The sequence below is a fragment of the Oncorhynchus kisutch genome, linkage group LG16 (assembly GCF_002021735.2).
Source record: "Oncorhynchus kisutch isolate 150728-3 linkage group LG16, Okis_V2, whole genome shotgun sequence".
Classification (NCBI taxonomy): domain Eukaryota; kingdom Metazoa; phylum Chordata; class Actinopteri; order Salmoniformes; family Salmonidae; genus Oncorhynchus; species Oncorhynchus kisutch.
Window position 1 is genome coordinate 45,401,235 of NC_034189.2, and position 22,018 is coordinate 45,423,252.

The window sequence follows — 22,018 nt, forward strand, 5'->3', positions numbered from 1 at the left end:
GAAGTTCGACGTGCAATTCATACCAAAATCATGATACAGTCAGAACCACCAGTAACATCGTCCAAGCTAGCTACATACAAACGGTGAGTCAAATTTATGGCACTTGTACTTGTGGCCCAAACTTGAACATTTCTTATCATGAAACGAACCTTTGTCATGATGCAGTTCACATGCTGATGCTTGACATAAACATCCGTCTCGAGTTGTCTTGCAGACACGCGACGACAGCACAGAAGATAACTTGACAGACAGGCTAGAGATAACTGACAGAAGTACAAGGAGTCTTTAATTAAAGGTGTTACAATTTGGAAATGTCACGCAACATTTACTTGAGGTTCTTTTACATGGTTTGTATAAATGTTATCGTATTTGAAACACTTAAAATACAATATCTCCATAATGTTTCTTAGGCTCAGATTAAAAATGACATTCAATTTGTTTACAGCCCCACATGTATTTCACACAATAGAGATGACTGAATGCTTTATGTTAAAGGGTTACAAAACTACCACACAATTTAGTAAATTACTTAGGATTTTATTCAATGGAAAAAAAGACCTTGAGGAAAATACAATAATTCCCATAATACACAGAGGGCATAAATTAGAGTAGCATGGTAGAAACACTTGTCACCTGGGCAGCAGAGAACCATGTCACAACGTTGCCACAGCCAAGGGCACACTGCTGTGTTATCCAGGAAAATCAGTGATTTAAACTCAGAATCTTGTCATTTTTGAAAAGTGAATTGAGGTTGAGGGTCATTCCTGTACATGAACCTCCAAATGATACAAAAGCTAAAAAATAAAAAAGGGAGAATTGCCCTAAAACAAAAACATAAATATTTATATTGATGCACATTGGTTTAACAAAACATTGCCTCTGTAAACACTTTCAACATAAATGTGTGCATTAATTTAAAAACCACTGCAGTCGCATAATTATAAGGGTAATAAAAATGACAAACAAACTAAATCTAGGAGTTAAAAATTGTATCGATACTTTCTGTAGTGGTTTGTAACACTGTTAAAATGTGTGACTTGTGCCGTCTTGGCATGGCACCGCGTTTCACAGATTTGCAGAGGAAAAAGCATCTCATTTCTATATTCTTACAGGCCTCTTTAGAGGATGTGACAGTCCACTGTAAGAGAGTCAAGCTTTGGAGGGACATGTAACCCTAGAGACATTATGATTTCCATTCTTTAAAAAAAAACGTGTGTTCATACAAACAATCTAACTGGGGTGCCAGTCTATGTCAGAAGACCAGGACAGTGGAGCTCCTTGCTGTTGCTTCAGACTGGTACCCAGGCTAACCAGTTGGATCAAGACGCGAGAGGAAAACAAAAGAAATAACACCAGGAGCTGCTGGGGTTTGGAAAAGCTTCCAGGTTGTTGTCGTGTTGCTTTAATCCATAGCATACTACTGCCTGGACTGGGACAGACTGTACAAAACAAAAATGTCCCCTTCTGCCCTCAGTCAAGATACTAAAATAATGCAGACAAGCTGAGGGGGTGAAGCTACCTAGTCTGTTGGTATTAAAATAGTCCAACATCGAATTACAACGATTTCACAAACGTATCAAAATGGGGACCATGCTGCTTCATAATAGTTTTTACATTTAATAATTCAATCGCACTCAAAATGTCAGATTTTTATACATTTCCTGTAGGACTTCTGAGCAAAACCTAATGCATTGTCACAACAGATTGTACAAGTAGCCACAAACGTAAACCTGAATTCAGTGGAGGGGCCCATTAAAATGAAAAACAAACAAATCGAAAGCTGTGGTTGCTGATACATTTGGATATGTTGTGAATTGTAATGCTTCATCTACAAATCCTTAAGGTATATTTAAATCTTGACACTTGTTCCATTGAATATCTTGGTCATCATGCTACCAAATGTTGGGTCAAAGTCACAACTCATGACCAAGACCGTTCTCTAGAGTCTACTGTACATATCAACCCATTCACAGTTTGCCCAACACGACCAAGGAGAGGCAATGTGGCACGTTAAAGTTGAGGGAGGCTGGAAAAGACCCTCAGGAGTATATGGGACTGGAAAGGCCCCTATAAGGTTGCAGTGTCCTATTAAGGGTTAAGTCGACATCTTTGATGAAACTTCTCTCCACACTTTAACCCTGTTTGAACCTTTATCAAGAGGAAGGCCGGAGTGAAAAAGAGACAAAAGTTACATTTTCAATGTCAAGCACGACCCATTTGAAAATGTACCCATGTGGTGGCAACGGCATGTCAGTCAGAGGAACTGATCTAAGAAACTCAACACAGAGGTTGACCTGAACATGACCTGGACTAAACACAATAACAAACTACTGTATGACCTTTCACCTGTCTGGTGCTATAAGGTCCCCTTTGTTATTTTCCTCCCTTTCCATCCTCTGTCACACACACATAAGCCCCTCACTCTTCTTCCAATAGAGAGACATTAACATCTACCAGTGTTTTGAATAAGTCGGGCTCAGATCCCTACTCCCACTGGTGCAGGAGCTAAGGGGAGGCTCTAGTAGGGTTTGGGGGCGAGAACCCAGAAAAGCTGATGACGTCTGTTGTCAGAGCAGAGTGGCCAATGGGCATGATGACAGCACTACCAACTGACAAACACAGTCCCATCAGCCTATAGGGACCCCGTGGCCTCCCCCTCATGATTTCAGTCCGTTTATCGTGCAATTGTCTTTTCTTATTTGAAACAGTTGATATTTATGTATCGCGCCGCCTCAGAGCTCAGTGAAGCTCGGTACTCCAGTTGTACGTCAAGTTCAAGATAAATCATTGTCATGAGTCATCATTATGGTGGTAATAAACCGAGGGGGGCTGTCTTCATGCTGCTGGGTGTGTGTGTACACTACCAGCTAAGCAGGGAGGTACGGCCCAGGGTCATGAAGTAGACCTGGCTGGAACCCCCAGAGCGCACCGACGCAAAGAACACCTGCAGGACAAAGACCGTGTGAGAGAGAGTGTGTGAGAGTAGCATCATTATCAACATCTCTAAGCAAGTAAGCAAAGTGTGTGTTGTACGCAGAACTCACCTTGTCGTTCCTCTCACACAGGAACTTGAGTCTCTGGGCTCTCTTGTGCATGAAGACCCCGTCCAGGTGTCCTGTCTCCACAGACCTGATCTCTATGGCCTTCTCCCCCCAGCCCATGATCTGGTTAGACCTAATGTAGGCTACACACACAGATGGACAATCAAGTTAGTAAGAACATGTGTGTGTGTGTGTGTGTGTGTACAGTGCATTCGGAAAGTATTCAGACCCCTTCACTTTTTCCACATTGCTACATTACAGCCTTATTCTAAAATTGATCTACACACAATACCCCATAATGACGAAGCGAAAAACAGGTTTTTACATAATTATTTAGACTCTTTGCTATGAGACTCGAACTTGAGCTCCGGTGCAGCCTGTTTCCATTGATCATCCTTGAGATGTTTCTTCAACTTGACTGTTGTCCACCTGTGGTAAATTACATTGACTGGACATGATTTGGAAAGGCACACACCTTTCTATAAGGTCCCACAGTTGACAGGGCATTTCAGAGCAAAAACCAAGCCATGAAGTCGAAGGAATTGTCTGTAGAGCTCAGAGACAGGATTGTGTCGAGGCAGAGATCTGGGGAAGGGTACAGAAAATGTCTGCAGAACTGAAGATCCCCAAGAACACAGTGGCCTCCATCATTCTTAAATGCAAGAAGTTTGGAACTACCAAGACTCTTCCTAGAGCTGGCCTCCCAGACAAACTGAGCAATCGGGGGAGAAAGGTCTTGGTCAGGGAGGCGACCAAGAACCCGATGGTCACTGACAGAGTTCCTCTGTTGAGATGAGAGAATCTTCCAGAAGGACAACCATCTCTGCAGCGCTCCACCAAATCAGGCCTTTATGATAAAATGGTCAGACAGAAGCCAATCCTCAGTAAAAGGCACGACAGCCTGCTTGGAGTTTGCCAAAAGGCACGTAAAGGACTCTGACCATGAGAAACAAGATTCTCTGGTCTTATGAAAGCAATATTGAACTCCTTGCCTTTAATGCCAAGCGTCACGTCTGGTGGAAACCTGGCACCATCCCTACAGTGAAGCATGGTGCTGGCAGCATCATGCTGTGGGGATGTTTTTCAGCAGCAGGGACTGGGAGACTAGTCAGGATTGAGGGACAGATGAACTGGGCATAGTACAGAGAGATCCTTGATGAGAACCTACTCCAGAGCGCTCAGGACCTCTGACTGGGGCAAAGGTTCACCTTGCAACAGGACAACAACCCTACGTACACAGCCAAGACAACACAGGAATGTCTTGGTCTCTGAATGTCATTGAGTAGCCCAGCCAGAACCCCAAATTGAACCCGATCAAACATCTCTGGAGAGACCTGAAAATAGCTGTGCAGTGATGCTCCCCATCCAACCTGACAGAGCTTGAGAGGATCTGCAGAGAAGAATGTGAGGAATTCCCCAAATAAAGGTGTGCCAAGCTTGTAGCGTCATATCCAATAAGACTCAAGGCTGTAATCGTTGCCAACGGTGCTTCACCAAAGTACTGACTAAAGGGTCTGAATACTTATGTAAATGTGATCTCAGTTTAGTTTTTTTTATAATAAATATGTTAATTTCTAAAAACATGTTTTTCGCTTTTTCATTATGGGGTATTGTGTGTAGATTGATGAGGGAAAAAATCTATTAAATCCATTTTAGAGTAAGGCTGTAACGTAACAAAATGTGGAAAGAGTGAAGGGTCTGAATACTTTCTGAATGCACTGTGCGTCCCAGTGTGTGAATGTTACGTACCCACTGAGGTGGGCATCTCGCCCCACTGCAGCACCACGTCTTTGGTGATGCGTCCGTAGGTGTTAACGTAGACACCCTCATCCTCGTAACACACCAGCAGCTCAATACCATCCGTGTTGGGCAAGATGATGATGGCATGGGACTGGATATTGGTCTGGATCTAAAGGGAGGCGGGAGGGGAGGCAGAGCAAACAGAGAAACAAAAAGGTTAGTCTTGGGTAATATTTATTAGGAATTTTGCTGAAGAAAAAAAACTGAAACAAGTAGGGACCATCTGTACTTGCCCAATAAGAAACACTAGTTTTCACTTTCATCTTTTTTCTACGGTGTGATCTAATGAATATGCACCCAGATACATGGGCTGAATCTCAAACGGAAAACTTGACCCGTAAGTCCTTTTTCGAGTGGCTACTTGCTGTTGTGTTCGACAGTGATCTCTCCAGTCTGCCAGTGTTTTGGCCAAAATGAGCATTGAGACGACACACACGCCATGTGCCAACTGAAACTTTTCTACATCTATTTGCGAGCATCGTCTTCTGCGACCTGTTCCTGTAGCACGGCTCATTTTCTATGAAACACGGACACCGGGTTCCTTGGGCAGACAGACTCATACTCCGATAGTGAGAAAGTTATAAAAACTAAACATCTCCATAGTCCTGCACAAAATATGTGCAAGTAAATCGGTCGCCAGTGATCAACTGTTTTTTTTAGCTTGTTGTAGCCTGCCGCTAGCTAGCTTCACTGACAAACATAGGGAATTTCAGTTAGCACTAGCTAAGGTTGTTGGGCACTGCACTGATAAACAGCATGTAGCTTGTCACTTATTTACGATAGTTTGACAGCTTGTTGTAGACATGTCCCCAGTAGTCAGTCCGCACTTCAACATATTTCCAAAGCACCAATCGCTATGTTGGGTCAGATAAACGCACAGCAGCAGACTCGATATATGTACTGACTCTGGACAGAGCATGCCGTTTGCTGCTTCATTAAAACGTGTTCATCGTGATAAAATTTTACTACGGTAGCTAGCTAACTGCATTTAGTGTTGCACTAGCTGGTTGGTTAGCTTCTCTTTCGTTTCATATGACGTGACTGGCTCAGGCTTAGCTAGCTCGTTACAGATGGACTAGCTGGTTGGTTAGCTTCTCTTCATTTCATATGAAGTGACTGGCTCAGGCTTAGCTAGCTCGTTACAGATGGACTAGCTGGTTGGTTAGCTTCTCTTCATTTCATATGAAGTGACTGGCTCATCTAGCTAATAATAGACATGTTTGTGTTACGTGATCAAACTTCAGAAATACACTAAACTCCTTAGCTAGTTGTAAAATCCTGTCACTATGACCTCAGAATTAAACTTCAAAATGTATTAAATGTTTAGATTTATCTTGACCTATTCTGAAAAATGTTTGAGGGAGAGGAAGTAGTGACTGTTGTTGCTAGGTAACATGCTAAAATTAATGGGAAGAAGTTGCTGCCAAGGGCGTTGAGTCGGAATGGGATAAAGAGGCTTCCGAAGGGATGACTCGACAATTAGCGTTTGAGATTGGCTCGATTGACTCGTGAACGTGCATATCGAGTGGTGAAAGTTTTCGGTTTGAGATTCGGCCATGGATTGGTGGAACAAAGAAAACAGGAAGCAGAGGAACGAGACGGATAATAGATGGTCTCTTACGTGTGTGGGCAGGTAGATGTCGTACACCGCCCCAGAGTCCACGTCCACGGCATGGAAGCCGTTGCTGGAGCCGTAGATTACCTTTAACCTCTGACCCTCCTCCACCGTCAGGTCAACCAGCAGGGGTTTGTGCACCAGGTCACCAAACGACTGCAGGAGGAAGACAGTTACAGAGTACACCTTTAAGTTCATACTTGTAGTGGGAATGAAAATGTAAACCAATGCCATGGTGGTCCGACTACAGCCTTTGCCAGTTTACAGTACCTTGAAGGCCATGAACTTGTGGTACGGCTTGGGGGCCCACGCATAGACCTCCACGGAGTTCTTCAAGGCAAGGACCAAGAACTTGATCCTCTCATATTTCACTGAAATCAAGAGAAAACACGTTTTTATTTCTGACCGCTTGTCAAGATTGGACTTGGACCTGCTACAGCCTTCTAACAAGAGAAGGGTCATTCCTGATGGTAAATGGGGAGTGGAACGTACCGACTTTGTAGTGTACGCAGCCCTCCAGCTCTCCTACAGTGACCCAGCCCTGCTTCTTCTCCACCTCGGGGTCGTTGTGGAGTATCTTGTTCCTCAGCCAGGACAGGTAGTACACACGCAGCTTATTCTTCTTCCCTGTGTGTGTGTGTATGTGTGTGTGGGGGGGAGGGGTGTGTGTGGGGGGGGGGAGGGGGGGGGGGAGAGAGGGAGGGATGGTGAGATAGAAAAACAAGAGAAAGAGAATGAGTTGGGAGCACATGATAAGTCAGGAGAGTGTATTCGCGTGTCCGTGGTCCGTACCTGATATAGTGACCAGGACGTTGAGTCCCTCCAGGACGTCCATCTGCTGGATGCGCCGTCGGCTGATGAGGGGGTAGACCTTCCCCTGACCGCTACGGTCCAGCAGCATCAGACCACTCTCTGTCCCCACCAGCAGGTTGACACCTGGGAGAGGACAGGGACACACACCAGTCAGAACCCAGGGGGAGGACAGGGACACACACACCAGTCAGAACAGAGGGAGAGGCAGGTCTGTCATGCTTGTCATTAAACCTATGATGGATTTCCTATAAATGTTATCCATCCTATCAGTATATCTAGATATATATCTATCTATCTATATACACATCCATCTATCTATCTATTCATCCATCTATCAACGCTATCCTTCTACTCAGCCACCTCTTCCTCAGGTACGTACCCCATAGTGCAGCACACAGGATCTCAGAGTTGAACCTCTTCTTGTACTTGCGGATCTCAGGCGTGTCACTCTGGGGGCGTGTGTTGACCGGGTTCACATTGACCACGGAGCCCTTACGGGACGGGTCAGCCCTCAGGGCGTCCACCAGCCGCCCGTCGTTCCCGAAGGCCGCTGTGGACACCAAAGGTCAGAGGTCAAAGGGAGAAGGGGCAGGGCTTTGCTATCCCTTGTTGATCATGCTCTGTAGAACACGCTTGGCACAGGAAGTGTAATATGTATAGGTCAGTGTATACTAACTCCTAGTTACTGACCCAGAGATGATTATATTGTTAATGGATAAGATGAGGACTGGAGAAAAGAGAGCTGATCCTAAATCAGCATTAAAAAGGGGTAGAGAAGGAAGAGGTGGTGACTCACCCATGTTGTTGAGGGAGCTGCCGCTGGAGGGAGAGACCTGCAGGAGGCGCGGGTCGATGAAGGGGGTGAAGGAGGAGGAAGACTTGTGTTTCTGCATGGTGTTGCTGGCCGAGTGGGTCTGGCGACACAGGCATGGGAGTGAGAGCAGAATACACACACAACAGTGGATAGATATAATAAGAATGTTGGGTGCTTATATTTGTCCTGTTTCAAGTGTGAAATGGAAATGTGTTTTTTGCATATCCCAACTCCCCCCGAGACACCCTCGGAGAGTGGGGTCACGGCCAGGGATCAGACATTATCCGTTGTGACACTGGAGCAATTAGGGTTAAGTGCCTTGCTCAAGGGCACATCAACTGAATCTTTACCATGTCGCTTCTGGGATTCGAACTAGAGACCTTTCGGTTACAGGCTAAGCTACCTGCCGCCCTAAAAGATCCCCATCTACCTGTAACTCAACCTGGTCTGCTACACTATCAGTATTGCCTAAGCCCATTTCTCCTTGGCTTCATACTGTCAAATATTACAACATTGTTTATTGTATAATCTGTTTGTATTAAATAATATTTTTTTACCCCAGCAGGGGGAGCTATGGCAGCTGCAGTGAGTCTGGTTCGATCTCAGCAACGGATTCATTTTACTGCGCTCATGACGTTCTATGATAGACATGTTCAAGGCTGAATAGGCTTTATAGTAGCCCATTAACAGTACAATAGGAAGGGCCTACAGGCTTGGCCAATCTAAAACTGAGAATCACTCAGATCTGCTTTAGAAACCACAGGGCTTCATAAAACACTATCTACACACTGAGTTCTGTTACAATACGCTGGACATCAGGACATTTCTCATCATCTGGTAATGAAACATGACATCTACTTTACGGACGGCAAAAACAAAACAAACACACAAAACGCATGGGAAGATTTGACATGCAGTTGTTGGAAGCAGGCATGAAAAACAAGGTTAGTGACTTAAAAGGAAAGCAGAACCAACATGGAAGACGAAACAAAGATGGCGTGTTCAGGATAGAAACAGAAATTCAGAGAGAAATGGGATGAAATATGGAAAGTCAAATTGCCAGTGTAAAGCACACAGATTTGATCACACACCACCATTAAAAACGCAGCAGTTTATCATTAGGCTAAAGGTAGCCTCGCTGTTCAGTGTCTTCCATGATAGTAGCGTTATCATGCTAACACACGCCTTTAGTTGGCCAGTAAAATCCATACAAGCTGGGGTTGACCAAAAGCACCGCACACCAAGCATGCTAGCTACCACCCAGGTGCAGCCTACTACTAAACTGCTAGAGTGAAATGACACCAAAGCACTAGGGCCATGGAGAGATGGGAGATGAAGTCCAATGAGGTGTTCCACAACGTCTTTACCCCTGACAAGATGGACTACATAGACTTCACCTCCCAGCTTGCACCTTGGCAAAATGTTTTACAAACGCTCTCTAGACTAGTAAAGTCGCTTGCTCATTGCTAAGGTCCCACACTAGGTGGCGCTAGTGTAAGAGGCAGTCCTATGAGTAATATTCAGAAGGTGCAGCAGCCCAGAGATCATTAGTCAGTTCAGTCAGCCAGCCAACAGGGGACAGAGTAGACTGAACAACCAGAGTAGCCAGCCAGCAGGGGACAGAGTAGACTGAACAACCAGAGTAGCTAGCTTAAGGGACAGGGGACATACCTCGATGGCAGTGAGCTTGTCCAGGGGGGTCTGGGGGGACATGGCTGGGCTGACATGGCTGGAGGAGGAGGAGGGGGAGTTGGAGATGGAAGAGGAGGCGGAGGTGGGGGAGTGGTGGCTCTGCTGAATAAGGTCTGGCAGCAGGTGAATGCGGCTGGCAAAGCCGTTTTTCTCCTGGTGACCGTTACCAGGACCGGGAGGAGGAGGATGTGCTTGAACGGCTTGACCGGGAGCCACACTGGGACCGGAGGAGGATGAAGTGACCGCCGGGCGCTTTATGTCGCCCGCGCTCTGTAACCAAGAACAACCTCAACTTCTATCTCGTTGTTTTCCCACTAGTAACTGTACATGACAGTGTGCTTTACCAGCAAACCAAGACTCAACATAGGAAATCAAACAAGATGATAACTGAAACCAGGGGTGGAAGTGGGTGGGGGAATATATGGCTTACATTTAGTACTACAGACAAAAGAGAGAAGACATGATAACAACCAGAGGGTCTTCTGCAGTCCTACCTGTCTGATGACCAAGGTGCCATCCTTGGAGGGTGTGGTGAGGTCGTTCTCGGAGTCGTCGTGGGCCAGTAAGGTCTTCAGGGATGCAGTCTCTCCGTTACTCAGACCTCTCCTGGTGGAAACAGTACGTCTCATATTCAAACTCCAATTATTAATAATACATGGGACTTATATAAAATCGCACTTTTCAATGACCCAAATGACTCCCCTCATACAAGTTTTTCTATGCTATATAGTATATATTATATGATCGACTTTTCATGTTGATATAATATAACAAAGTGTGCCGCCCGCGCCATCTGAAAGACTCTCTTTAGGGCAGTATCACTAAGGCCTCGAGTTCATAAAGTGTCAGTGTGCTGATCTATGATCAGTTTTGACTTTCAGATCATAATGAATGAGATTACATGGACGAGGGGAAACCTGATTGCAGACTAAGACGCTTTGTGAATACGGGCCCAGGTCAGAGTTGAGAGGTCAGAGTTGTTACGTACCCGGCCCTGGTATCCTCTGCTCCCGAGGTGGACTCGTCTGCGGCGTCCTGGTCCACTTCTTCATCGTCGTCTTCGTCAGTGGTGCCCGACTCCTCGCTGGAAGAGGAGTAGTCTGTCACCTTGTGGGGGGGCCGCACATCCTCCACTGCCCGCAGCTCTTTGGCCAGGGCCGTCAGGTCCTAGAGGTCAAGGAGGGGTCAAATAAGGCTCAAGATATTTTCAATACTCCCTTTCCTAATGTCATCACTGATTTACACCATGTCAGATTATTGAATACTAGTCTTACAGGGGGAGGATGCATTGTCAAAGGATTGAATCATTCCCCATACATTAAGGCCATAATATTAACCTCAGTTAAGAGCTAGGCAACATAGGCTACTGAAAACAGTGTGATGTGCCAGGTGAAGACTGGACTGGTGATAGAGTAAGAGAAACTAGATTGGGACGGAGCAGGCAAGAAGACAGCAGGGAGGATGGCGGGTCAGAGGTGCATCGTCAGCCAATCACGTGGCAGCCACGGAGAGTAGGACCAATGAGGCAAATGGAAAAGCGATGGAATTGGGCACCGAGCTTCTCACAGAACAACCCTCTTCTGAAACAGATTAGCATATATGGTGGCCCATGCAGTGGAAATAAGCATAGCATGACATTCTTATGCACGCTTGCTTACCACGTCACCCTATACAATTCCCCCGTAATCACATCGTTGGAGTAATGGGATTCCACAGGTTGTCGTGTCATGGCCCATAGGGAACACCAAAAGATAAGACAACGGGATAGTAAGTCATAGAAACACCACCACACTGTTAATGTAGCAGGCTGCAGTGCTGGCCTGGTTTACAGCCAGATGCAGGGACCACTACTACAGCAGTATGTGGACACAGTCATAAGAGACAGGTTCTTACGGCTGGCCGGTTGGGTCGGGCAAAGTCCTTCTTGTCGTCAGGCTTCTTGGCTGCGTTGTCGGGGCGTTGCAGTGGGGAGCCCTCAGACTTAGACGATGCTGGAGGAGAGGATGATAAAACCAACATCAGTGGAAGACCTACAAGATACTAAATGCAGTATTGTACATCCAGTATTCTGTATGTGTGTGTGTGTGTGTGTGTCTATTTGTGTGTGTGTGTGTGTGTATTTGTGTGTGTCTATTTGTGTGTGTGTGTGTGTCTATTTGTGTGTGTGTGTGTGTGTGTGTGTGTGTGTGTGTGTGTGTCTATTTGTGTGTGTGTGTGTGTGTCTATTTGTGTGTGTGTGTGTCTTCGTGTGTGTGTGTGTGTCTATTCGTGTGTGTGTGTGTGTCTATTCGTGTGTGTGTGTGTGTCTATTCGCGTGTGTGTGTGTGTGTGTGTCTATTCGCGCGTGTGTGTCTATTCGCGTGTGTGTGTGTGTCTATTCGCGTGTGTGTGTGTGTGTGTCTATTCGCGTGTGTGTGTGTCTATTCGCGTGTGTGTGTGTGTCTATTCGCGTGTGTGTGTGTGTGTCTATTCGTGTGTGTGTCTATTCGCGTGTGTGTGTGTCTCTATTCGCGTGTGTGTGTGTCTCTATTCGCGTGTGTGTGTGTCTCTATTCGTGTGTGTGTGTGTCTCTCTATTCGTGTGTGTGTGTGTCTCTATTCGTGTGTGTGTGTGTCTCTATTCGTGTGTGTGTGTGTCTCTATTCGTGTGTGTGTGTGTCTCTATTCGTGTGTGTGTGTGTCTCTATTCATGTGTGTGTGTCTATTCGTGTGTGTGTGTGTCTATTCGTGTGTCTATGTGTGTGTGTGTGGGTGTGTATTCGTGTGTCTGTGTGTGTGTCTATTCGTGTGTCTATGTGTGGGTGTGTGTGGGTGTGTCTATTCGTGTGTCTGTGTGTGTGTGTGGGTGTGTCTATTCGTGTGTGTGTGTCTATTCGTGTGTGTGTGTGTGTCTATGTGTGTGTGTGTCTATTCGTGTGTGTGTGTGTGTGTGTCTATTCGTGTGTCTATGTGTGTGTGTGTGTGTCTATTTGTGTGTGTGTGTCTATTCGTGTGTGTGTGTGTGTATATTTGTGTGTGTGTGTGTATGTATATTTGTGTGTGTCTGTGTGTCTGTGTGTCTATTTGTGTGTGTCTGTGTGTCTATTTGTGTGTGTGTGTGTGTGTGTGTGTGTGTGTCTATTTGTGTGTGTGTGTGTGTGTGTCTATTTGTGTGTGTGTGTCTATTCGCGCGTGTGTGTGTCTATTCGCGTGTGTGTGTGTCTATTCGCGTGTGTGTGTGTGTGTCTATTCGCGTGTGTGTGTGTGTCTATTCGTGTGTGTGTGTGTGTGTCTATTCGCGTGTGTGTGTGTGTGTCTATTCGTGTGTGTGTCTATTCGCGTGTGTGTGTGTCTCTATTCGCGTGTGTGTGTCTCTCTATTCGTGTGTGTGTGTGTGTCTCTATTCGTGTGTGTGTGTGTGTCTATTCGTGTGTCTATGTGTGTGTGTGTGTGTCTATGTGTGTGTGTGTGTGTCTATTTGTGTGTGTGTGTCTATTCGTGTGTGTGTGTGTGTATATTTGTGTGTGTGTGTGTGTATATTTGTGTGTGTGTGTATGTATATTTGTGTGTGTCTGTGTGTCTGTGTGTCTATTTGTGTGTGTGTGTGTGTGTGTCTGTGTGTCTATTTGTGTGTGTGTGTGTGTGTCTATTTGTGTGTGTGTGTGTGTGTGTCTATTTGTGTGTGTGTGTGTGTGTGTGTGTCTATTTGTGTGTGTGTGTGTGTGTGTGTGTGTGTGTCTATTTGTGTGTGTGTGTGTGTGTCTATTCGCGTGTGTGTGTGTCTATTCGCGTGTGTGTGTGTGTGTGTCTATTCGCGTGTGTGTGTGTGTGTCTATTCGCGTGTGTGTGTGTGTGTCTATTCGCGTGTGTGTGTGTGTGTCTATTCGCGTGTGTGTGTGTGTCTATTCGCGCGTGTGTGTGTGTGTGTGTGTCTATTCGCGTGTGTGTGTGTGTGTCTATTCGTGTGTGTGTGTCTATTCGCGTGTGTGTGTGTGTCTATTCGCGTGTGTGTGTGTCTCTATTCGTGTGTGTGTCTCTATTCGTGTGTGTGTGTGTCTCTATTCGTGTGTGTGTGTGTCTCTATTCGTGTGTGTGTGTGTCTCTATTCGTGTGTGTGTGTGTGTCTCTATTCGTGTGTGTGTGTGTGTCTCTATTCGTGTGGGTGTGTGTCTCTATTCGTGTGTGTGTGTCTATTCGTGTGTGTGTGTGTCTATTCGTGTGTCTATGTGTGTGTGTGTGGGTGTGTATTCGTGTGTCTGTGTGTGTGTCTATTCGTGTGTCTATGTGTGTGTGTGTGGGTGTGTCTATTCGTGTGTGTGTGTGTGTGTGTGGGTGTGTCTATTCGTGTGTGTGTGTGTCTATTCGTGTGTGTGTGTGGGTGTGTCTATTCGTGTGTGTGTGTCTGTGTGTGTGTGTCTATTCGTGTGTGTGTGTGTGTCTATTCGTGTGTGTGTGTGTGTGTATATTCGTGTGTGTGTGTGTGTGTGTATATTCGTGTGTGTGTGTGTGTGTGTCTATTTGTGTGTGTGTGTGTGTCTATTTGTGTGTGTGTGTGTGTGTGTGTGTGTGTGTGTGTGTGTCTATTTGTGTGTGTGTGTGTCTATTTGTGTGTGTGTGTGTGTCTATTTGTGTGTGTGTGTGTGTCTATTTGTGTGTCTATTTGTGTGTGTGTGTGTGTGTGTGTGTCTATTTGTGTGTGTGTGTGTGTGTGTGTCTATTTGTGTGTGTGTGTGTGTGTGTGTCTATTTGTGTGTGTGTGTGTGTGTGTGTCTATTTGTGTGTGTGTGTGTGTGTGTCTATTTGTGTGTGTGTGTGTGTCTATTTGTGTGTCTATTTGTGTGTGTGTGTGTGTGTGTGTGTGTCTCTATTCGTGTGTGTGTGTGTGTCTCTATTCGTGTGTGTGTGTGTGTGTGTCTCTATTCGTGTGTGTGTGTGTGTCTCTATTCGTGTGTGTGTGTGTGTCTCTATTCGTGTGTGTGTGTGTGTCTCTATTCGTGTGTGTGTGTGTCTCTATTCGTGTGTGTGTGTGTCTCTATTCGTGTGTGTGTGTGTCTCTATTCGTGTGTGTGTGTGTGTGTGTGTCTCTATTCGTGTTTGTGTCTCTATTCGTGTGGGTGTGTCTATTCGTGTGTCTATGTGTGTGTGTGTGGGTGTGTCTATTCGTGTGGGTGTGTCTATTTGTGTGTGTGTGTGTCTATTCGTGTGTGTGTGTGTGTGTGTGTGTCTATTCGTGTGTGTGTCTATTTGTGTGTGTGTGTCTATTCGTGTGTGTGTGTGTCTATTCGTGTGTCTATGTGTGTGTGTGTGTGTCTATGTGTGTGTGTGTGTGTGTCTATTCGTGTGTCTATGTGTGTGTGTGTGTGTGTCTATTCGTGTGTGTGTGTCTATTTGTGTGTGTGTGGGTGTGTCTATTCGTGTGTGTGTGTGTGTGTGTGTGTCTATTCGTGTGTGTCTATTCGTGTGTCTATGTGTGTGTGTGTGTGTGTGTCTATTCGTGTGTCTATTCGTGTGTGTGTGTGTGTCTATTCGTGTGTGTGTGTGTGTCTATTCGTGTGTGTGTGTGTGTGTGTGTATTCGTGTGTGTGTGTGTGTGTGTATTCGTGTGTGTACACTCACAGCGTGCTCTGAACCTCTCCCCAGAGCCGGCCTGGGAGCTGGAGTTGGAGGAGCCAGAGGAACTGCCACTGCCGGGCCTGGGAACCAGCTTCTCCACTCGGTCCCACAGCAGACGTGGCTCCGCATTACTGGAAGACACAGGAGAGAGATTGAAAACACACACACTTCCCCAATCTCAGCCCACGAACAATTGAACTTTTCCAAAAACCACACCGAGTTGACCGCCTACCTGCCGGCGCTCCTCTGTACTGCCTGGTTGCTAGGCGGGGCAGAGGCCTGGAGAGGAGAGTCTCTGCGTGACAACACAGGGGACCTGGACGTTGTCCTCACTGGAACCTGTGGTAGACAAGACAGACGCCCTCACACACCTGGCTACAGGAGCATAAACTACCACCACCAAACAGCAGGGCCTGGCACCGCTGCATAGCCCCAATCCCTCTTCTACCCCTACAAATAGATCGCTGGATCATTTTATTAATCTACAAAGACATGGATATTGGTAATGGACCCAAATCATTATTCAATAGCTATGATCTATTATCCCCACCAAGCAGTGGTCTGTTCAGGGTTTTCCTAACTCAGGAAACCCTGGTCTATGTATTGGTTTCGGTCGGCCCTCCGTTATATTAGTGAACAGTGAATATGATGGACATGCAGGATGTACACGGTGAAGTACTAGAAGAGGAACAACTCATGAAGCCATGCAGGACCATATGGTGTAGGTAGCCAGTGGAAGCACAGCACTGAGTAAAGCTAATTACTATAGGGACTACAGTACAGTACACTGGGACAATTGCAGCTACAACCAGGAGTTACAATCAGTCACTGATTATGCTACTGGACCAGACTACTAGTCTAATCTACTTTATTGTAGCTCTACACTATGCTGTGGGACATAGCCTTATAATGGCGAAGGCAAAAGCCCACAGTGAAATCCCACTGGTGTTGAATGGGACACCCAGAGAGGCTGTAGACATGGCTAGCTTGCCCTTGAGAGGAGACCACAGATGGGGGCTGAAAAAGGAGGTCCCCTGGGGTGTCCTTTCTTACCCTGGGGGGCACCTCGTCGCTGGGGCCCGAGGCAAGGGGCTGGGGGTCAGAGCGTGCAGCTGATGGTGCGGCAGCAGAGGGGTGAAGGTGGTGGTTGTGGGGCTCCTGGGAGCGCAGATGGAGATGTGCAAAACTAGGAACCGCGGGTTCACTGAAGGAATGGGAGCGAGACACGACGGGGGGCGGGGCGGCGCTGCTGCTCTTAAGAGCGGCCAGGTGGGACCACTGGACCTTCCAGACAGACAGACACACAGAGGGGAGAGAACAGGGGGGAGGTAGGGGGGAGAAGGTCAAACAACAGAGTGAAGGCACAGAGATGAAGGACATGGCTGAAAATATGTGCATATAACAGACATGCATTGCACATACAGACGTCATGCAGTCTGAGACGTCCACATACAGACGTCATGCAGTCTGAGACGTCCACATACAGACGTCATGCAGTCTGAGACGTCCACATACAGACGTCATGCAGTCTGAGACGTCCACATACAGACGTCATGCAGTCTGAGACGTCCACATACAGACGTCATGCAGTCTGAGACGTCCACATACAGACGTCATGCAGTCTGAGACGTCCACATACAGACGTCATGCAGTCTGAGACGTCCACATACAGACGTCATGCAGTCTGAGACGTCCACATACAGACGTCATGCAGTCTGAGACGTCCACATACAGACGCCATGCAGTCTGAGACGTCCACATACAGACGCCATGCAGTCTGAGACGTCCACATACAGACGTCATGCAGTCTGAGACGTCCACATACAGACGTCATGCAGTCTGAGACGTCCACATACAGACGCCATGCAGTCTGAGACGTCCACATACAGACGCCATGCAGTCTGAGACGTACACATACAGACGTCATGCAGTCTGAGACGTACACATACAGACGTCATGCAGTCTGAGACGTACACATACAGACGTCATGCAGTCTGAGACGTACACATACAGACGTCATGCAGTCTGAGACGTAGACATACAGACGTCATGCAGTCTGAGACGTAGACATACAGACGTCCACATACAGACGTCATGCAGTCTGAGACGTAGACATACAGACGTCCACATACAGACGTCATGCAGTCTGAGACGTACACATACAGACGTCATGCAGTCTGAGACGTAGACATACAGACGTCATGCAGTCTGAGACGTAGACATACAGACGTCATGCAGTCTGAGACGTAGACATACAGACGTCATGCAGTCTGAGACGTAGACATACAGACGTCCACATACAGACGTCATGCAGTCTGAGACGTACACATACAAAAGCGACAACAGAAACCGTCAAACAGGTTCACGCACAAAAACATTTACAGTGATGACAAATAACAGGACAACAGATAGTTGAATGGCACAGTGAGAGGGGCACAGAGATGAGTGAAGGGGAGATGAGCAGCCAATCACATGCAGCCTCCTCTGGCATCCTGGGTAATGTTTATCACGCCACTGAAGGGACAACCTTTTGCTCAGGTCAATTAGTGGAAAGTTCCAGAAATCCCATTATGACACAAATGAGTAGATCTACTGACATCAGAGTATGTCATTGTATTGGGACCTCTACTAGCTCACCCACAGAGATACATCATTCTATATCTGTGTGGGTGCTAGAATGGATAACGCGTCAATGCCTTGCTGTCAGATAACCTACTGTATGGAGAGAGAGAAGGGAGGGATGAGGGGTTTACCTGTGGTTCCATGGGCCGGTGCATGGCAGGCGGGACAGACTCGGAGGAGGAGCTGCCGTTAGAGAAGGGTTCTGAGCGGGGAGGCACGGGGGGCTGCTTGGTGGGTGGGGAGGTCTGGGGGGAGCCCTGAATGTTCTTTCGGAAGCGCTCGTCGGCCTGGGAATGCAGGACACAGACAGACAGACAGGGTCAGTGAGGATCAGCGGGGTCAAGGTTGAGGCATTAACGAGACGACAAAATACACACGGAGAACGAGGAAGAGTCAACACTGAAGCCGACGCCTTGTTATCGACAGGGAGGGAAAGTCCGCTGACATGCACACGAACCCACCTCAGACAGTCTGTTAATGACATCTTACACCTCTAGGGGAGTCATCCCAGAGAACACAGTCTCTCTCTAGGACCCAGCAGCACACATACGTTAGTGTGGGCCTGAGCTGACCACATGCATGACAACCTCTCCAGTGACTTACCTGAAGAGTACAAGGCACAGCCACATAACAAACCATCACGCTTATTTAGTAGGTATGGGAGTGGAAGACAAGAGCAGGAACCCCGACTACTCAGTGTGCTTTTCAACACTGCGGCAGAGACAGCAATACAACTGGTAATTCACAAGAATGTGTGAAGCACAGACAGCTTCGACTTAACATCACCTACTGCTTAAGGCTATATCAACTCAAGCCCGCTGATTTAAATATTTGTGTTACATTCAGGTATGGCAACTCAACTGTGAATGAAAGAAATATGAAAGAAAAATAGGTGCATTTTTCACTAAATTAATTATAGCTGACTAATGGCAAGAGAAAATGTACCGTGTTTTGCGTAAGCAAACCATTTGGTCCTAAACGCAAAATGTTGACAGAGATCCAGCTTGGAGCGCTTCAGTCTATACTTAAGTCTTTTTCTTGCTCAGTCCTCTCAAGATTCAGACACGTCATCCTCAAGACGTTTTAGTAGAGAAGCATCAGATAGTCAAGCAAAGAATAGAGCCAGAAGTGAAGCAACACAGCTGTGCATTAGTTCAGTTTTAGAGAGGCGGTGGTTGTGAGCGACTGGCTTTCTTTTCTCTGACTGTCCTCGCTCCTCTTAACCGGAAGGTCAAACTAAATAGTTGGCTGAGAAGTCTATTCACTAATCATTTTGAGTCTCGCTACCCAATCAGAAACAGACAACATTGTTATCCTTGTAAGGTAAAGTTAAGCTATTTTGTGTCGCATACATTAAACAAAGTTGTGTGAAGAATTAAACACTATTTTAAGACGATAACTGAAAGAAAAAAGAAAACCATAGCTCCAGCTCACACCACCAGGACTAACATCACACGCTGTGTGGAATAGAAGTAGCAGCAGGCAGCAGGAGAAGGAAGTGACGTTGTGTTGGGGTTCACCTCTCTGATTGGCTGAGGATCACCGCTAGGCTCCGAGCGGTCGGTCTGTGGGGACTTGGGGCCGTCTAGGCCCCCGGTCTGTGAGGGTTTAGTAACGTCTGTGGACTGGGTGGCTAGGGCATCGCTATTGTCAGAGGGGGTATTTTCTGAGTCTTCATCAACACTGTTTGGGGACAGTTTCTGAGTGGTCTTGGTAGTGTTATCCCGGGACGTGGTTTGTGGGGACTTTGTGGTATCCGAGGACATTCTCCGTGGGGCGTTAGCAGTGACGTTGTCCAGGAAGTGGGTTTGTGGGGACCTAGTGTTATCGCAGGACGTTCTCCGTGAAGCAATAGCATTAACATTGTTGAGGAAGTGGGGTTGTGGAGCTGGGGCTCTATCGCCCACGGGGCCTGGGGACGCTGTCGGAGGGGCTTTGCTAGTACTGTCGGGGGACATTCTCTTGGGGTCTTCAGTCTTTTCGCAGGGCTGCGGTGGTTTATTGTCGTGCTGGAGGGACAGCAGATAGGCCTGCTCCTGCTGCAGACGCTTGTGGAGACGCTCTGCCTTCCGCTGCTCCTCCAGCTCCCTCCATTTGAACTCCTGATGCAGAGTGCGCGGCTGAGTTGAGGCACATTAGACATGGGGGAAAGAGGCTAATGGCATGTGTAAGCTAATGCTACCTCGGGGGGTATCTCCATTAAATGAAGCACTTGAAGACTATAGAACTAAGGTGAATCAAAGATGAAGTAAACTTGAAAAATTAAAAGCCTACAAACATGTTATATAAAGTCTACATTAAGATGCAGATTCGTTTCATTACCTACAAATAAATTAATGTTACAACTTTCTTTGGCGAGTAATAGAAACAAAGTTGAGGATTGGGTGAATAGTGTGGAATGGTTCAATTTAGGGGAAGCAAGATAGAATGGGCAATAAAGAAACATAAAAGGTGATGAAATTATATATATATATATATATATATATACATACACACACTGCTCAAAAAAATAAAGGGAACACTAAAATAGATCTGAATGAATGAAATATTATTAAATACTTTTTTCTTTACATAGTTGAATGTGCTGACAACAAAATCACACAAAAATGATCAATGGAAATCAAATGTATCAACCCATGGAGGTCTGGATTTGGAGTCACACTCAAAATTAAAGTGGAAAACCACACTACAGGCTGATCCAACTTTGATGTAATGTCCTTAAAACAAGTCAAAATTAGGCTCAGTAGTGTGTGTGGCCTCCATGTGCCTGTATGACCTCCCTACAACACCCGGGCATGCTCCTGATGAGGTGGCAGATGGTTTCCTGAGGGATCTCTTCCAGACCTGGACTAAAGCATCCGCCAACTCCTGGACAGTTGGTGGATGGAGCGAGACATGATGTCCCAGATGTGCTCAATTGGATTCAGGTCTGGGGAACGGGCAGGCCAGTCCATAGCATCAATGCCTTCCTCTTGCAGTAACTGCTGACACACTCCAGCCACATGAGGCCTAGCATTGTCTTGCATTAGGAGGAACCCAGGGCCAACAGCACCAGCATATGGTCTCACAAGGGGTCTGAGGATCTCCTCTCGGTACCTAATGGCAGTCAGGCTACCTCTGACGAGCACATGGAGGGCTGTGCGGCCCCCCAAAGAAATGCCACCCCACACCATGACTGACCCACCGCCAAACCGGTCATGCTGGAGGATGTTGCAGGCAGCAGAACGTTCTCCACTGCGTCTCCAGACTCTGTCACGTCTGTCACATGTGCTCAGTGTGTACCTGCTTTCATCTGTGAAGAGCACAGGGCGCCAGTGGCGAATTTGCCAATCTTGGTGTTCTCTGGCAAATGCCAAACGTCCTGCACGGTGTTGGGCTGTAAGCACAACCCCCACTTGTGGACGTCGGGCCCTCATACCACCCTCATGGAGTCTGCTCAAACGGTCAGAAACAGACAGACACATGCACATTTGTAGGTCATTTTGCAGGGCTCTGGCAGTGCTCCTCCTGCTCCTCCTTGCACAAAGGCAGAGGTAGCGGCCGTCTCCTGATGTACTGGCCTGTCTCCTGGTAGCGCCTCCATGCTCTGGACACTACGCTGACAGACACAGCAAACCTTCTTGCCACAGCTCGCATTGATGTCCCATCCTGGATGAGCTGCACTACCTGAGCCACTTGTGTGGGTTGTAGACTCCGTCTCATGCTACCACTAGAGTGAAAGCACCGCCAGCATTCAAAAGTGACCAAAACATCAGCCAGGAAGCATAGGAACTGAGAAGTGGTCTGTGGTCACCACCTACAGAACCGCTCCTTTATTGGGGGTGTCTTGCTAATTGCCTATAATTTCCACCTGTTGTCTATTCCATTTGCACAACAGCATGTGAAATTTATGGTCAATCAGTGTTGCTTCCTAAGTGGACAGTTTGATTTCACAGAAGTGTGATTGACTTGGAGTTACATTGTGTTGTTTAAGTGTTCCCTTTATTTGTTTGAGCGGTGTATATTCAAATCTCTCTCTCTCGACTAATTT

At 46.7% G+C, this 22,018-nt stretch overlaps 1 protein-coding gene across 20 annotated transcripts in view; it reads right to left on the bottom strand.

Moving 5' to 3' along the window:
• Nucleotides 1-269: 269 nt before the first annotated feature.
• LOC109879430 (mitogen-activated protein kinase kinase kinase kinase 4-like) overlaps nt 270-22,018 on the bottom strand; it is a 50,030-nt gene continuing 28,281 nt past the window's right edge. The window contains exons 15-33 of one of the 20 annotated variants that reach the window (XM_031792545.1): nt 19,509-20,090; nt 18,120-18,275; nt 16,420-16,650; nt 15,599-15,705; nt 15,370-15,497; nt 11,669-11,766; nt 11,434-11,442; nt 10,764-10,942; nt 10,270-10,381; nt 9,755-10,045; nt 8,066-8,183; nt 7,649-7,819; nt 7,249-7,392; nt 6,949-7,083; nt 6,727-6,827; nt 6,463-6,612; nt 4,791-4,950; nt 3,045-3,184; nt 522-2,944 (exon numbers count right to left, since the gene is read on the bottom strand). In XM_031792545.1, the coding sequence (XP_031648405.1) occupies nt 2,861-2,944; nt 3,045-3,184; nt 4,791-4,950; nt 6,463-6,612; nt 6,727-6,827; nt 6,949-7,083; nt 7,249-7,392; nt 7,649-7,819; nt 8,066-8,183; nt 9,755-10,045; nt 10,270-10,381; nt 10,764-10,942; nt 11,434-11,442; nt 11,669-11,766; nt 15,370-15,497; nt 15,599-15,705; nt 16,420-16,650; nt 18,120-18,275; nt 19,509-20,090 (3,096 nt within the window). In that variant the 3' untranslated portion in view covers nt 522-2,860. Of the gene's footprint in view, nt 2,945-3,044; nt 3,185-4,790; nt 4,951-6,462; nt 6,613-6,726; nt 6,828-6,948; nt 7,084-7,248; nt 7,393-7,648; nt 7,820-8,065; nt 8,184-9,754; nt 10,046-10,269; nt 10,382-10,763; nt 10,943-11,433; nt 11,443-11,668; nt 11,767-15,369; nt 15,498-15,598; nt 15,706-16,419; nt 16,651-18,119; nt 18,276-19,508; nt 20,109-22,018 lie in introns of all 20 variants that reach the window. The other 19 variants (XM_031792543.1, XM_031792546.1, XM_031792542.1 and 16 more) reach the window with 19 other exon arrangements.